Source organism: Balaenoptera borealis, assembly GCF_965194805.1.
Source record: "Balaenoptera borealis genome assembly, chromosome: 9".
In the NCBI taxonomy this organism is placed as follows: Eukaryota; Metazoa; Chordata; class Mammalia; order Artiodactyla; family Balaenopteridae; genus Balaenoptera; species Balaenoptera borealis.
This window is the reverse complement of record NC_138873.1, coordinates 46583735-46601348: the sequence shown is the minus strand read 5'-3', so window position 1 is coordinate 46601348 and position 17614 is coordinate 46583735. Positions and strand designations below refer to the sequence as shown.

General features: G+C 44.2%; 1 protein-coding gene and 2 long non-coding RNA genes across 6 annotated transcripts in view; 2 read left to right on the top strand and 1 right to left on the bottom strand.

Annotated features, from left to right (window-relative positions):
- LOC309634612 overlaps nucleotides 1-7628 on the bottom strand; it is a 181463-nt gene extending 173835 nt beyond the window's left edge. For 3 of the 4 annotated variants that reach the window (XR_014248238.1, XR_014248239.1, XR_014248240.1), the window contains exons 1-2: nucleotides 7061-7260; nucleotides 3941-4033 (exon numbers count right to left, since the gene is read on the bottom strand). This is a non-coding gene — a long non-coding RNA (uncharacterized lncRNA). Of the gene's footprint in view, nucleotides 1-3940; nucleotides 4034-7060; nucleotides 7261-7437 lie in introns of those variants that run through there. The other variant, XR_014248237.1, reaches the window with a different exon arrangement.
- The window catches only part of LOC309634623, a 360017-nt gene that overhangs the window by 218263 nt on the left and 124140 nt on the right, over nucleotides 1-17614 (top strand). The window lies entirely within an intron of this gene.
- On the top strand, nucleotides 9746-13510 carry MARCKS (myristoylated alanine rich protein kinase C substrate). Its single transcript, XM_082404883.1, has 2 exons — nucleotides 9746-10270; nucleotides 12104-13510. Exons 1-2 carry the CDS (start codon nucleotides 10169-10171, stop codon nucleotides 13004-13006), a joined length of 1005 nt encoding a protein of 334 aa, XP_082261009.1. The 5' UTR covers nucleotides 9746-10168; the 3' UTR covers nucleotides 13007-13510.

Here is a 17614-nt window from a genome sequence, read left to right as displayed (position 1 = left end):
TTGGGAATTAACTTAATTGATGCCTTAATTTACTGTGGGTATTAAATGAAACATATGTAAAATTGCTTTAAATTTTAAAACCTACAACCACAATGTAAATCAAATTCCAACTGCAGACTTAATGGAAGAATGCCCCATTGGCATCACCCCTACATTCTCTGCTGTGATTTGCTTTCTTTCCAGGAATACTTACAGTCTTCCTACAGTGGTCCTGTACCTTCTCATCTCCGATCTCACCTCCCATCTCATATCTTGATTTCCTTCCCAACTGTAACTTCCTCTCTCTAGTTCTACACTCTATTTTACCTACATTCCAATGGCTTCACTCTGCCCTCAGCCAGACTCACACTTCTGCCTCCGGAAAAGAGAGAGGTGAGATCTGAGCGCAACTTAACCATGTTTTTATTTAATTACACCAATATCTGATTTGCAATAACTATATTCTGGATAAAGTTACTAAGGATGTTTCCAGGTTCAAGAATCTGATCTGTCAGATTTTGAGTGTGTGTGTGTGTGTGTGTGTGTGTGTGTGTGTGTGTGTGTATGTGTGTGTGTGTGTGTGTGTGTGTGTGTGATTTTCTGAATGCTAATTCTCATTTTATAGACGTGGCCCTAAATACTTCTCTCACAATGCATAAATGAAGTTGAATGCCTTTTGGTTAATTTTTAGTGTCTCTTGGGCATTTTTGTAACCTCCAGGAGAACTGGAAACAGCCCATAAAATTCTTACTCTAAGACAGCATGGTATCCAGGGAAACAGTGCCACAAGCTTTGGAACCACCAAGAGCTGGATTCAGAACCCAACCCAGCCCGGACCACTTAAAAGCAGCAAAAAATTGAGCATGTTATGTAACCTCTGCAGGACTTGATTTGTGAAGACATAGGAAGCAATGGTTTCTACCTTATAAAATTACTTTGCGGATTCAGTGAGCTATCGTAGGCAAAGCACTATCACCCAGTGCTTGGTATAAAGTAGGCGCTTAATAAATATCGGTTGAACAAATGAATGTCATCATCCTTCCCAATCATCCCATCAGAAAGCCTAACAGAGCGCTAAAGGCACTGAAATGTCCATCAGACTGGAGGGGGCCTTAATGAAGTCTGGTTTAGCAGCAGCTTAATAAAAACTTGTCAATTTATTGGTTGCAACAAGTGATTTCTAAAGGTTAACATATCCTTTTTTAAAAACTCCATTATCATTTGGAATAAAGATAAATGTTTGATATGATTTTATGCTTTAATTTCTTGAGCCATAGAATAGTTCAAGTATCTCAGGGATTTAATCTACTTTTTAATATCAGAAAGTATTTATGACTTTATTTTTATTTTTATTTTTTTATAAATTTATTTATTTTTGGCTGTGTTTGGTCTTCGTTGCTGCACGTGGGCTTTCTCTAGTTGTGGCGAGTGGGGGCTACTCTTCGTTGTGATGCGCAGGCTTCTCATCACGGTGGCTTCTCTGTGGAGCACGGGCTCTAGGCACACAGGCTTCAGTAGTTGTGGCACGCGGGCTCAGTAGTTGTGGCTCGCGGGCTCTAGAGCGCAGGCTCAGTAGTTGCGGTGCACGGGCTTAGTTGCTCCACAGCATGTGGGATCTTCCCAGACCAGGAATCGAACCCGTGTCCCCTGCATTGGCAAGTGGATTCTCAACCACTGCACCACCAGGGAAGCCCCATGACTTTGAAGTAACAATGAAAAACTAACCTTTGCATGGTTCCTGTGATGTCACACTGAAAATTCAACTTTTTTTCCATGTGAATTTTCTACTCTCATTTCTGGCTGACTAGTTAGATAACTCTATAAGACTAGGAACCATATCCTTTTAATGTAAACTTTGATTGTTTTTCTTTATTTACTTGCCTGTTACCTCTGGAAACAAAGATGGGAAGGGAATTATCTCCCTCTCCCAACTCAGCTCTTTCAAAAGCTGATATGGAAAGTTTTCAGCCTGTCCCTTAGAGGGTAAATACTGCAAATTCTAGAAAATGCTACTGTAGATAAGTTTTGATTCAAAATTTCTGGAGAAAACTTATTCTTTACAATTTTGGGGGTTTTCCTGCTTTTATTTTTTTTTAACCTTTCTCTAATCTAGAGTGTATCTTACCCTTTGGGATTTTTTCAAATATAAAAACTCTTGCTAAGTCGATCAATACGCCTGAAGAGCAGTAATTAAAAATATACTCAAGCTTCTAGTGGTTTCGTAGTAATCACCTAAGTATCTGGAGGGGATCTAACATTCCAGAAGCTTCATTCCTATTCTAGGTGTTAGTCCTTGAGCCTTCAGATCAGATAATCAGTGACTCTGATGTTTCCTAACCATGAAAGAATCTTTCTATTTGAGTGCTATTGGATAGTTAATAAAGAACACTAAAGCAAAGTTTAAAGTTAAAATTTCAGTATATGGTACCAATTAAAAAATTAATAAAGCTCCTAATATGAGATCCCACTTTGCTATTACAACCATTTGAGATTTTATTAGATTCCTAAAATCAGATATCCCTCAACACACAATGGTTAACACACTAGTTGAATTTCACTTTCCAAACCTTGCTGAACATCAATTTCCAAATCTATAAAATGGGGATAATGATTCAAGTCCATGGGTTTGTTGTAAGGGTGAAACACAAGCCTAGCACAGGCTCACGTGGTGCAGTGCCTAGCACCCAGTAGGTTCTCTTCCCTTTTCCATTCTGTTTATACGTATCTGTACAAAATCATACAGGATTAACTGAAATGGAGTTTTATAAAAGCAGAACTAGTTTAATCTATATTTTTGTGCAGATATTGACTGTATAGGCATAATACAAATTGGATAGCAGCACTATTCATAATAGCCAAGAGGTGGAAACAACCTAAATGTCCATCAACAGATGACTGGATAAAGAAGATGTGGTACGTTTATATGACGGAATACTACTCAACCATAAAAAAGAACAAAATAATGCCATTTGCAACAATATGGATGCAACTAGAGATTATCATACTAAGTGAAGTAAGTCAGAAAGAGAAAGACAGGGACTTCCTTAGTGGCGCAGTGGCTAAGAATCCGCCTGCCAATGCAGGAGACATGGGTTCAATCCCTGGTCCGGGAAGATCCCACATGCCGCGGAGTAACTAAGCCTGTGTGCCACAACTACTGAGCCTGCGTGCCACAACTACCGAAGCCCATGCGCCTAGAGCCCATCTCTTGAGCTTCGCAACAAGAGAAGCCACCACAATGAGAAGCCCGTGCACTGCAATGAAGAGTAGCCCCCCGCTCACCACAACTAGAGAAAGCCCGCGTGCAGCAACGAAGACCCAACACAGCCAAAAATAAATAAATTAAAAAAAAAAAAAGAAAGACAAATACCATATGATATCACTTATATGTGGCATCTTAAAATATGACACAAATGAACCTATCTATGAAACAGAATCAGGGACATAGAGAATAGACTGGTGGTTGCCAAGGGGGTGGGGGATTGGTGAGGGTTGGACTGGGAGTTTGGGATTAGCAGATGCAAACTGGTATATACAGAATGGATAAACAAGGTCATGTTGTACAGCACAGTAAACTATATTCAATATCCTGCGATAAACCATAATGGAAAAGAATATGAAAAAGTGCATATATATGTATAACTGAGTCACTTTTCTGTACAGCAGTAAGTAACACAACACTGTAAATCAACTATACTTCAATTTTTAAAAACTGGGTATAGGCTGGGAAAGTGAATAGCTGGTAATCTTAAAGAGGATTGTAATAGATACTATTTTTCACTTAAGAGTTTGAGAGAGAAACTTTGATACACTGACTAAGCATCATTGGATTTATCAACCTCAAATGGGTACTCATTATTGCTCTAAAATCTTACTATGCCCAAAAGTCTCAATCCTATGCTTCCCAATTATTATTCCATACCTTCTATAATATAATCACACCCCAACTTCTCTTCCTTACCCTTAGCTGATGAATTTCAAAGGCAAGCAGAAACCATCAGGAGGGAGCTCTCTCATCTTCCAGCCAGTCAATCTTGACTATCATCTTCTTCCCCTGTTACAGGAAAGGAGTAGAGTCTTTCAAAAGTCAGTATCTCAGCATGTGCCCTACATCTCCATTCCCTCCTGCATTCGTAGGGACCTCATTGCATTCACTATTCCTTTTCTCTCTTATATCTGTAACATTTTCCTTTCTACTGGATTAATTTCCAAAGTAGTTAACTTTGCTCTAATATCTTCCATCCACGACAACACAAACCCAAACAAAAAACATTATACCATCCCTTTCCAGCTACTGCCCTGTCTCTCTACACCCTCTACCCAGCCAAGCTTCATAAAGAAGGAACTATTTATGCTGTCATCTTCTTCACCTCCCATTTACTCTTTAACACACTAAATCTGGATTCCACTTTCAACATAGGATAAAAACTGCTCTGGAGCCCATAACTAGTAACTTTTTCTGTATTCTGTATACAGAATGCTGTTCTGTAACCAGCAACAGCCAATGGAAACTTTTCAGTTTTTATTTGACTTCTCAACAGCATTTGACAAAACTAACCACTCCTCCTTGAGACACTGTCTTCACTGAGTTTCCAGACACCAAAATGTCCTGGTTTTCTGTCTCCTCCTTGGAGGTTCCTTCTCAGTCTTCTTTGCCAGCTAGCCTCCTTTTCTACCCAACCTCTCTCTTTTTTTCTATTCATTGATTTTTGTTTTACTTTATTACTTTATGCTATGTTATGCTTTATTAAGGTATAATTGACAAATATCTACCTAGCCTCTTAAGGCAGAAGGTATTTAGAGTTATTTAGGTATTTAGGTATTTCTGCACTCTCTTTGTATACTTTCATGACTTGGCTTCAGAAAATATTTACATCTGGAATGATCACATATCTATATTTGCATTCCAAACCAGTCTTTGAGCTCCAGACTCCTACATCTGCACATTTAACTTTTCCACTAGAACATTTTATTTATTTATTTATTTATGGCTGTGTTGGGTCTTCGTTTCTGTGCGAGGGCTTTCTCTAGTTGCGGCGAGCGGGGGCCACTCTTCATCGCGGTGCGCGGGCCTCTCACTATCGCGGCCTCTCTTGTTGCGGAGCATAGGCTCCAGACGCGCAGGCTCAGCAATTGTGGCTCACGGGCCCAGCTGCTCCGTGGCATGTGGGATCTTCCCAGACCAGGGTTCAAACCCGTGTCCCCTGCATTGGCAGGCAGATTCTCAACCACTGCGCCACCAGGGAAGCCCTCCACTAGAACATTTTATAGGCACCCAAAAATATGGCCAAACCAATCTCTTGACGTTCCCCCCAAACCCATTTGAACTCTTCCCTCCTCAGGGGCTTTCCTCCAACTGAACACAATTTTCCACCACTTCACCTGGCTAATGCCTACTTATCCTTTAGGTTTCCTCTTAAAATGTCACTCCTTTAAAAGGCCCTCTGAAACCCTCTTAACTAAATTAGACTATCTTATAGCACCCTACATTTCCCTTCAGAACACATATGATTATTTATAATGACTTATCTATTTGTGATCTTTTTGTTCAACTCTGATTTCTCCTTCTCTTCCTAGGTTAGGTGCACCTTATCAATTCCCTCACCTCCTCAAATCTGCTCAAAGTTTATCTTCTCAATGAGGCCTTCCCTGACCTCCTATATAGAATTTCAACCCTGCACTCATATCCCCCTTACTTTGCTCCCACCCCAACACTTACGTACTACTAGTATTCCATATAATCTGCTTACTTACATTTATTAAAGTTTGTTTTCTCCCTACTCTAGAATGTAAGCTCCATAAAGACTTCTTGTCTCTTTTGTTCACTGATATGTTCCACATACCTAGCACATGATAGGAACTCAATAAATACCTGTTGAATGAATGACGGGCCGTACCTGATTTGCTCCACACTGTATTCCACACTAATCAATTTCTGTGGAATTAAAGTTCAGGTAATATAAAACCTAAGATGAAAAACGGAGCACCACACCATTAACACAGTGCGATCTTGTACTTTGTGAATGAATGAATGTTGAATGAATGCTTTCAAATGAAAAAGGCATATTTAATTTGGAATCTAGAAAGTGGCCCGCATCTTTGTTATTGTTTTTTTGTTTGTTTGCTTTCTTCTAAGCACACAGTTAATCCCATCCTTTGTTCTCTTTCTTCATATTCTAAGAAGTTTTAAGAGATAATAATGCGAAGTGGAAGTTACATGAGAGGACAGACGTGTTCATCCTCTTCCCTGGTGTCAACTGATGTCTAGCCCCTTCCTAGTACTTAGCAGGAGCCGAAGAAATAATTTAGTTATGAATAACCAACCTATCCAATGAATCTGTGCCATCAAGGGAAGGTTAGCACCAGGAGTAGTGGAAGAAGCTGGAGATGTGGAATCATCAAGGGGGTGAGCCTCTATTCCTGGCTCTACCAACTGACAAAATCTGGCAACTTCCCCGGGGCTGTTTCTTCATCTGGTAAGAGACTAGATGAAACTAGATAATCCAATTCACCTAAAGCAATCTACTAAAATGCAAGCTCCTAGGGAATTCCTTGGCGGTCCGGTGGTTAGGGCTCCAGGCTTCCACTACAGGGAGCACTGGTTCAATCCCTGGTTGGGGAGCTAAGATCCTGCAAGCCACGCGGCCAGAAAAAGAAAGTAAGCTCCTGGAGGCCAAAGATTGCGTTGCATCTCTCTTGTTCACTGATGGGAAAACAAGGCCTTGAGAGATACAGCAGGCCCTCAAGGAATTTGTGGAACTATCTAAAACTTCCCTTCTACTGCTAACATTTTAAGGAAAAAATAACTTTGAGGTATCCTAAAGAAATCGTTCTTTTTCTAGAGAAAACCATATACAGATTGTCATCCTCTTAGAAATACCCTTGTGCGTGGTGAAAAGAGAATAAATGACTGTTTCCTCCTGGTGAGTTGGTTACAGGCATTTACCAGTTTTACATTTTCACTGTGACCACTTGGGTTCTTTAGTCATATATATAATCATATTTATATACTTAGAACTTGATTTGAAACCTTTAGCTCGGGGTGTAAGAACACCGAACTCCTGAGGAACTATGTACTTACACTGTACAACTTCCTACTGGTTCCAGTCTTGTTTGGAGGTCCTTCCCAGTCGTTATGTAGTTTCCGAGGCAGAGTGACCTCTTCCCATTTCCCAGCCCCTTCCTTCCTCACCCACCCTCCGCCTTCACCCGCCTCGCGCATTCTCGGCTTCCCCCCTGCTGGCCCGACGCCGGGAGAGTTTGAGGAGAGGTTGACCCAGCGCCCCCCGCCCCCGCTCCCACCCCCCGGCAGAGCCCCGCAAACCGCCTCCCCCTGCCAGTTACTGGGGACTGTCGGCTTTCCAACCGACGCTAAAAATGCGCTCTCTTATCGAAAGAAAACCAACTTGACTACCCTAAACTAGGGACCGCTCGTGGGTAGTGAATCTATGTGTTTACCCTTGTTTTCTAGCCCCGGAGCAGCTGAGGGAATTGATTGGCTCCGTCGAGCTCGCGACGTCCACGCCCCGCCGGGACTCCGCCCCCTCGCGCGGCCATCTGCTTCGCTGTCTGTCTCCCTGTCTCTCGCTCTGCGTCTCTTTCCCTTCCACCACCTCCTGCCCACCCCCCGTCGGCTCCGCCCCTTCCCCCTCCCCCCCGCCTGGGGCTCCGAATCTTCCCTGGCCGTTGCCAAGGAGACAAGCCGATACCAGGCAAATAGGCATTCGAGAAAGAAAAAGACGGGAAAGCTACACCGCAGCCTGGTAACAAAGGAGCAATAAAAGCAGCCCCCAAATGGAGGGCTAAGAACACGTCAGGAGAAAATCCAAAAGCGAGCTAGCAATCACCCCAAGTTTAACTGGGAGGGGGATGCAGAGGAAGGGGCATGATTCACGTTGGGGGTAGGGGGAAATCAACAGCTTAAAAGAGCTTTTGAGAATCGCCTGGATTGTGGTTTTGGATCAGCCCCGTTGGCTTTTCAAGTTGGAACGACGCTAATACAAGGGATTCGTAACCATCGCGGCGGCTGGGGTCTTGGGCCAGGCCAGCGGGCTCCCTTAGGGTGATAACAAGTTTGGCAAGATACACTTCTACGGAAACGTCTTAACGTCGGCTCTGGGGAATATGACTTCGTGATTGAATAATGACGCATCTGAAGAAGTGGACAGTGAGAAGACGAAGCTTCATGTAACGATCTGCAGCTTGGTGATTTTCAAAGCAGTACTTGAACAAAGAGTTATTGGCTTGAATCAACCGTCTTTTTCACTCAAAGTGTGACCCATTTCCCTACAATGAGCAGGAAAATAAAACTTTCAGAATTCAGAGCCAGCACCGGGAGAAGTGAACCATTCCTCCGACTGCTTCTCACCTCCATAAGCTAAAGATTATTCATTTCAGGATCACTAAATGTAAACGAGAAAAAGTAGTGTGATTTGGACACGAGTGAAAACTTTGGGAGCAAAAATGTAGGTGGTAGGAGAATGCTTATAAGGGTGTATCCTTTATTTTTGCCTCTCCCCCCTCCCCCTCCATTCTTTAAATCAGTGCGCTGTCTTTCACGCACAAGAAGCGTCTGGTACTTCGGTGGCAAGGGGTGCGGATGGAGGTACCCTGGATTCCCTTATAGAAAGAAGCCTTTTCTCTAACTCAAGTTAGACTTGGAGCGTTCAGGGATTTTCTTGCTGTCTCTCAATATGTAATTTCTCCTTAGAACTGTAATAGTCAATCCGGTTGTTCAGAGTTTTGTCGCGGCTCCCTCCCTCCCTTCCAGGAGCCCACTCGATTGCGTGCACATTCACACATGTTCAGGAAGAAAAGAGTCCCTCCGATCCTGGCAGTAGGCTGAAAAAGATTCATATCGACGCGAATTGCATCCCAACTGTAAATATGGATTCGTACACTCTAGGCTGTGTCTCATTTCACCATAGAGGAAAACTGTCATTTCATACAATGATAAAATGCAGACCTTTTCGATCTTTTGTACATGGCCCTCACTTCATATTGTTGGGGGGAAAATCACTAATTGGGAATGGAGAGGGCGGGGGGTTGATGAGCGCCGCAGGCCAATCTCGAAATATTTTGTTTCATGCCAGTGTGGGATAGAGAAGGGAGTGTGGCTTCGTCTGCTTGCTGCTTTTGCATTTTCTACATCTGGCCTACAGACCTAATTCTAACTCGCGATCTCGTTTGATGAAATTCGATCTTCTTGGTTTAAATACCTTTCAGTTTGGGGCTAATTCACATTTGCAACCGTTAGAAAAACAAACCCTGTGCAGTATCTGTGAAACCAATATGGAACACAGAGACAGAAAACATGCTGCACACATATCCCCACCATTGTCTTAAAAACTCGCATACATACACACATACACAGAAACACACGGGAAAGATGGGGGAGGGGAGGGAGGGGAGGGAGGGGAGGGAGGGGAGGGAGACAGACACGGATATAGACCGACAAGAGTCAAAGCGAGTCAAGTTAACGCTTTCTCCGCCCCCATCCACAAGTACCACCCCTCCCGCGTTAATTAATTACAAACAAAGCAAGCCAATCAAGTAATGCATTATTATTTTCAAGCAGAGGGAGGCGAGAGGCATGTATTTTTTAATTGATTTATTTATTTGAAGGACATTAATTCTCGGTCTGAGGCTGATTTTCAAACCGTTTGCAAAGCGCGGCTCCATTGTTCGCCGGGAGCGCAGACCCCGCCCCCTGCTTTGTGTGCGGCGCGCGGATTGGCCGGCGCGCGCGGGGGCCGCGTCAGCGCCCGCGAGCCCATTCATCTGTGCACTTGGGCGTTGGACCCCGCATCTTATTAGCAACCAGGGAGATTTCTCCATTTTCCTCTTGTCTACAGTGCGGCTACAAATCTGGGATTTTTTTATTACTTCTTTTTTAAAAAAACTACACTTGGGCTCCTTTTTTTGTGCTCGACTTTTCCACCCTTTTTCCCTCCCTCCTGCGCTGCTGCTTTTTGATCTCTTCGACTAAAATTTTTTTATCCGGAGTGTATTTAATCGGTTCTGTTCTGTCCTCTTCACCACCCCCACTCCCCCCTCCCTCCGGTGTGTGTGCCGCTGCTGCTGCCGCCGCTGCTGCTGCCGCCGCTGCTGCTTGCCCCGTCGTTACACCAACCCGAAGCTCTTTGTTCCCCCCTTGGATCTGTTGAGTTTCTTTGTTGAAGAAGCCAGCATGGGTGCCCAATTCTCCAAGACCGCTGCGAAGGGAGAAGCCGCCGCGGAGAGGCCTGGGGAGGCGGCTGTGGCCTCGTCGCCTTCTAAAGCGAATGGGCAGGTAAATTCTACCTGTGGTTCTGGTCATTTCTTTGGTGTCTTTCTCTAGTCCCGACGCTTCCCCTTCCCTTCTGGTCGTGCCCAAAGCGCCTTCGGCGGAGAGGACCGTGACCAGATTCCAGTCTGAAAGTTGAATGGAAATCGATAGCTTAAATTGTCAATTTCTCATAGGTGGGGTCTCCCCCCACCCCAAAGTAGTGGTTCCCGGAGAATCCTGGTGAATTCTTGTGTAGACGGGCGGAATGAAGGATAAATCGTCTAAAATGGCGTGTTTGGAGCTTGGCAGAACGTGACTAGCTAGGTGCTACCCCACACCCCCGCACCCAGCCAGGTTGCATTTGTGTTTAGTGGGCACAAAGGTGTTTGAGTGTCTATCGTGTTTGTTGTCGAGACTGAGTCGCCTTCAAGATTTCCGAACTGGTGTGATTGTGTGTATGTGGGTAGGGAAGTGGGGGGAGGGCGAATAGGGATGGCGGTGGAGAAAGGCGAGGAGGGAAGAAGGGCTGTCTTATTGTATGCCGAGGCGGCGTGCCCTGGGTTCTTGAAAAGGTTGCTGGCTGGCTGGCTGGCTGGCTGGAGCTGGGCAGAAGGGCTTCACTACCTTTCGGTGGGCTTTTCCCACTGTTCTAAATCTTTATTCGTAGTTGTCTCTGGAATTACACACCCATCTGACTTTTAAATGGTCTCCCTAGGGTGGGAAGACTCTGTGGGTCCTTGAAGAACCTGTCCAGATGGTCAACAAGAGGCAGTTCTTGTGTTTCGGTCGAGATTGTTGGTGTGCGTGCCGCCTGGACCACTGCGCGGGCTGCCCCTGCGATGCCCGAACCCAGGCTGATGGCTACGGTTGGGTGGGCCCGAGAGGTCGGCCAAGGGTGGCTGCTTCACAAACACCGGGCACCCACCACGCCTCTTTTCCTAGAGCAGAGGCCGTGTTGCTTCGCCTGCCCTAACCTAATAGGGAAGGCAAGCTCTGCCAAGAGGCTTTGAATCCGTTAAAAATGCAAAATGGGCCCCCTGGGCGCGCCCGGGCTTCGCAGAATCACTGGCGAAGGTGGGCGTGGAAGCAGAAGCGAGACCTCTGAAATAATCGGTTTCCCCCTGCCTTGTTAGTTTTATCCAGGCCAGGATGCCACCTGAGCTTTGTTTGCGGACTCCGGGCTGCGCTATCCGGGCTTGGGGGCGCCTTGGCCAGCGGGCAGGGCCCGACCCGGCAGGGCGGGGTGGCCCGGCCGCCCCGCCCCTCCGCGCCCGCCTGCGCCCCGCTCCGCGCCGTGGAGCCGCAGCGCCCCCTGCCGACCCCAGGCCCTTGGCGGGCGTAGGGCCTTTGCGCGCGCAGCCCAGGCGCTTCTGGCTGGAACGCTGGGATCCCCCTGGGAGTTCTTGGTGTTTTGAAGGCGCCCCTTTAGAGTTTAGGGAGAAAGGGGGATGTGTAACCTAGGCGCAGATCACCCGCTCGGGCTCTGTGCCTCCTTCCAAAGGGCGTTTGGCGTATTATATATTACTTGACTCCTTTATCCCAAAGCCCTTGAGGCGAAGGTTGGAATGGGTTACCCTTTGCTTTCCACGTTTCAGACTCGGCCCTTTTAAGGCCCCGGGGGGGGCATTTATTGCATAGTCGAGGCTTCCTCAGTGCCTTCAGGCATCCCAAACGGCACTGCCCCCAGGTCTTCGAGGAACTCTCCTCTGGGCATCCAATCCCGCCTCCCCATGAAGGAGAAGGTCTCCAAAACCAGAGGGGCCCCGGGGGACGCTAGTCCCTCCCGGTCCAGGAGTGGGGGCGGGGATGACATGCCCAGGCCCCCTTCAGTGACCTCCCGCTTTCTCTGCCCCGCAGGAAAATGGCCACGTGAAGGTAAACGGCGACGCTTCTCCCGCGGCCGCCGAGCCCGGCGCCAAGGAGGAGCTGCAGGCTAACGGCAGCGCCCCGGCCGCCGACAAGGAGGAGCCCGCGGCCGCCGGGAGCGGGGCGGCGTCGCCCGCCGCGGCCGAGAAAGATGAGCTGGCCGCCGCCGCCCCCGAGGCCGGGGCCAGCCCTGCGGAGAAGGAGGCCCCCGCGGAGGGCGAGGCCGCCGAGCCCGGCTCGCCCACGGCCGCGGAGGGAGAGGCCGCCTCAGCTGCCTCCTCGACGTCTTCGCCCAAGGCCGAGGACGGGGCCACGCCCTCGCCCAGCAACGAGACCCCGAAAAAAAAAAAGAAGCGCTTTTCCTTCAAGAAGTCTTTCAAGCTGAGCGGCTTCTCCTTCAAGAAGAACAAGAAGGAAGCGGGAGAGGGCGGTGAAGCCGAAGGCACCGCCGGCGCCTCCGCCGAAGGCGGCAAGGACGAGGCCGCCGGGGGCGCCGCTGCGGCCGCCAGCGAGGCTGCGGGCGCGGCCTCCGGGGAGCCGGCGGCGGCGCCGAGCGAGGAGGCGGCCGCGGGCGAGCAGGGGGCGGCTGGGGGCGACCCGCAGGAGGCCAAGCCCGAGGAGGCCGCCGTCGCGCCCGAGAAGCCGTCCGCTAGCGAGGAGGCCAAGGTGGCCGAGGAGCCCAGCAAGGCCGAGGAGAAGACCGAGGAGGCCGGGGCCAGCGCGGCCACCTGCGAGGCACCCTCGGCCGCGGGGCCCGGCGCGCCCCCGGAGCAGGAGGCGGCGCCCGCGGAGGAGGCGGCGGCCGCCGCGGCGTCGTCAGCCTGCGCAGCTCCCACACAGGAGGCCCAGCCCGAGTGCAGTCCAGAAGCCCCCCCAGCGGAGGCGGCAGAGTAAAAGGGCAAGATTTTTTGAGATAATCGAAGAACTTTTCTCCCCCCCGTTTGTTTGTTGGAGTGGTGCCAGGTACTGGTTTTGGAGAACTTGTCTACAACCAGGGATTGATTTTAAAGATGTCTTTTCTTATTTTACTTTTTTTTAAGCAGCAAATTTTGTTTTTAACCACCTACCCACAGATCCCATCTCAGATCATTCTGTTACCACCATTCCAACAGGTCGAGGAGAGCTTAGTTACCTTCCTCTGCCTTGTTTCTCTTTTATTTTTATTTTTTGCATCAGTATTAATGTTTTTTGCATACTTTGCATCTTTATTCAAAAATGTAAACTTTCTTTGTCAATCTATGGACATGCCCATATATGAAGGAGATGGGTGGGTCAAAAAGGGATATCCGATGAAGTGATAGGAGCCACGATGGAGAAATTTAGTGGTGCATAACATTGCCAAGATAATGTACCACTAGAAAGGATGGTGTAAAGGCTTAGTCTTTTTTTTTTTTTTTTTTTTAAAGAAAAGTTATTACGATGTATTTTGTGAGGCAGGTTTACAACACTACAAGTCTTGATTAAGAAGGAAAGAGAAAAAAAAAAAAACACCAATACCCAGATTTTTAAAAAGATCATAGTCTTAGGAGTTCATTTAAACCATAGGAACTTTTCACTTATCTCATGTTAGCTGTACCAGTCAGTGATTAAGTAGAACTACAAGTTGTATAGGCTTTATTGTTTATTGCTGGTTTATGACCTTAATAAAGTGTAATTATGTATTACCAGCAGGGTGTTTTTAACTGTGACTATTGTATAAAAACAAATCTTGATATCCAGAAGCACATGAAGTTTGCAACTTTCCACCCTGCCCATTTTTGTAAAACTGCAGTCATCTTGGACCTTTTAAACACAAATTTTAAACTCAACCAAGCTGTGATAAGTGGAATGGTTACTGTTTATACTGTGGTATGTTTTTGATTACAGCAGACAATGCTTTCTTTTCCAGTCGTCTTTGAGAATAAGGAAAAAATCTTCAGATGCAATGGTTTTGTGTAGCATCTTGTCTATCATGTTTTGTAAATACTGGAGAAGCTTTGACCAATTTGACTTAGAGATGGAATGTAACTTTGCTTACAAAAATTGCTATTAAACTCCTGCTTAAGGTGTTCTAATTTTCTGTGAGCACACTAAAAGCGAAAAATAAATGTGAATAAAATGTACAAATTTGTTGTGTTTCTTTATGTTTTGATAAAATACTGAGACTTTGAGGTTCTGGTTTCATTTTGAAAAAGATCTCGCATGCCATCAAGAGTAAATTTTCTTGTGGTTTTTAATCTGAAGTTTTCAAACTCAGAAATTTGTAATCAGTAGTATCAGATTACGTACAGGAATATTTTACAACATTCCATGTCAAATCTGTTACCATTTATCTGCATTTAGTTTTCATTTAAAAATTGAACAATTATTTTTATTGTAGTTAATAGCATGTCAGGATGAATCACTTAATACAAAAGTGGTATGATCCAAAGACTGTTTAAATGTCTTATGTGAAAATGTCATAAAACTACATTTTTTTTTTTCTTTGTCATGCAGATCCCAAAACAAATTTATACTGAGTGAGAGTCTATTTAATCCAAACTGCAGGTGGGTCATGAAAAGTGACCAAATGTGTTTCAAAAACTGATGGTGTATTACCTGCCATTGTAATTGCTTAGTGCTTGGCTAATTTCCAAATTATAGCTTAGAGTATGCATTATACTTAGGAAAACAAGCTTATGTAAAGAAGTAATGGTGGTGAATGGACGACTTTGTCAGTTTATGGGCCTTTAGTACTTGCCTCAATTCAATAGTTGCAAGCATTTTTTTTTTTTAATGAAAGTAGTGTGTTAGCATCTTGTTATTCAAAGGAAAAAATAGAGAATAAAATTTCCTTGTATAGTAATAATCCTTACTAGTTTACCTTCTTTGCTCTTTACCACCCATAACTGGATTTATTTTCTTCACTGGACCCTAAACTGAATGGAATTTTAAGATAAAGATGGGTATCAAATATCATTACTTCACTAAATGCAAAGAAAAGCGTTTATGCACACCTGCTTTGCTGTTTTTGAGCAGTGTGCCTTGTAGGGTTCACAAGTGAGTAGTGAACCACGTTTGTAATAACTGAATGTCAAATCTTAAACTCATTAGAAAAATAAATTAGCTTTTGACATACGGTTTTAATTGGAATAATGGATTATAAATAATAGTTCATGACCTCTTTACCCTCCCCACTATTACCCTCCCCACTAATAAAATCAAATAACACTTGGAGGAGTGTGTAATCTTAGTTGGTGTTTCTTGATCTTGGAGGATGTTGGAAAGTTAAAAGTCAAATCTGGTAACCAAAGGACCGCTTTATGTGGTCTTCCACCTTACCAACTTCTTCTCAAATACCCACTTGGACAAGTATAGCACTTGGTATGTGGTAGGACTCAGAAAAAAAATAGATTTTAAAAAGTAACTCCTGGGTAGTCAGAAATACTATGTAGCAAACTATATTGCTAGGTTTGTTTTTTTAACAGCTGGAATTGATTAAGATGCTTACTTTGATTTTAATCATTGCCTAAAACACTTTGGGTGGTATTGATGGAGTGGTGGGTTTTCCACCAAATGATTCAGTGAAATTTGACATATATCTTTTCATCCAAAGTTTTGTACATCACATTGTTTTCTAATGGAAAAATGTTAATATGGCTTTTTGTATTACTAAAATAGCTTTGAGATTAAGGAAAAATAAATAACTCTTGTACAGTTCAGTATTGTCTATTAAATCTGTTTTGGCAGTATGTATAATGGCATTTGCTATGGTTATAAAATAATTCCTCTGAATTATAATAATCATTTGATCCAATTCCTATTGCTTGTAAAATAAAGTTTTACCAGTTGATATAATCAAGCTTGCTAAAATAGGATTTTTTACAAATTTAATTTTAAAATGCAAGTTTTAGAGAAATTTTTAAAATCTTCAGTGTTGATGGTAAGTATAACTTATTCAATTTAAGGAATTTAGAAGGTATGCTTGACATCATACTTAGGATATAAAATTATATCCATTGAAGGTGAGTTAAAATGCTCACAAGTCAAATAAAAATTTTAATGATAGAACTTGATAATATATTTGAGAAAACGTAATTTATTTATATTTCCCCTTATATGAATATAAACTTAATAAAACTCTGCAGTTAAGGTTAAGGATTTGGGGGAAGGTGTTTTTGCTTTTATATATTTTAGGTAGGTCCAACTGGGAGGGGCATGTAGTTTAACATAGCCCACGTTAGCTTTGAAAATTAAAAAATTAGTTAAGTAACAGGGCTATTAGCTTTTATCTTTCCTTTAATCATTCACTGTGCAAATTGAGCATTTTTTTCCCTCTCCACTTCCCAGCTATATGAAAGTGCTTAAAGCAGGGTGTAGCAAACAGGAATTTTAAAATGCTTTCAAATGCTCCAGTCCCTGCTGGGTATTCAAGTTCTAGCACTCCTTTAAATTACACCCAACAATGCTATTTTAAAAATGGAAAATAAATACTTCTAAAAGATGTGAATGTTAATCATGTTTTATGTTCCTGAAAAAGTGATAAATTCCTGATCCTGAAATACTCCTATCTATAGTTCTTCCTCCCAACTGTTCAACATCAACTTTAAAACAAACCAAAATATCTATTCCATCATAAGATCTAGCAGCTGAAAGTATGTAAAATAATTCCTTCAAAATTTTTAGAAACCCTGATAATCTCAATTCTAGTGTTTTTTTTTTTCTTTTAATAAATTTATTTATTTTATTTTTGGCTGCATTGGGTCTTTGTTGCTGCGCGGGCTTTCTCTAGTTGCAAAGAGCCGGGGCTACTCTTTGTTGCTCTGCACAGGCTTCTCTTATTGCAGTGGCTTCTCTCGTTGCGGAGCATGGGCTCTAGACGCGCAGGCTTCAGTAGTTGTGGCACGGGGCTCGGTAGTTGTGGCTCGTGGGCTCTAGAGCGCAGGCTTAGTAGTTGCGGTGCACGGGCTTAGCGGCATGTGAGATCTTCCTGGACCAGGGCTCAAACCCGTGTCCCCTGCATTGGCAGGTGGATTCCTAACCACTGCGCCACCGGGGAAGTCCTCAGTTCTAGTGTTTTGATAAAACTAGAGCATAACACTTTTTCGTACTACTAGTAAATGCGAAATGAGAATATCTTTGTCAATTGATCTTTTTACAATTTCTCTCATTTCCAGGGAAAGGTGAAAGGCAACAGGATTACTCATCACTTAAAATTTCAATGAATATAACATTTCAGTTGAATTTGTTAAGTTGGCATTACAGATTGTCTTCCTAACAATTGGGCAAGTGTTCCTTAGTTTTGAAATGTGTGTTTATGGACTGGATAAAGTGCTAGAATTCTGTACCTGGGTAAATTAGTGGGGGTGAGAAAAGGAAAGGGATCCATGGGGAGAGTTATAAATCAGAAGTCTAAGAAAGCCCTCAAAGCAAGTCTTAATTCAAATGACACATACCTGCATTTTGGGAAAGCACCATCCAATAAAAATATAATTCTAGACACATACGTAATTTTAAACTTTTTCAGTAACCATAATTTTTTAA

Coding starts and splice junctions, on each gene's coding strand:
- MARCKS (XM_082404883.1), top strand. CDS start 10,169: ATGGGTGCCCAATTCTCCAAGACCGCTGCGAAGGGAGAAGCCGCCGCG. Junction 10,271..12,103: donor CTTCTAAAGCGAATGGGCAG/GTAAATTCTACC, acceptor TCTGCCCCGCAG/GAAAATGGCCACGTGAAGGT.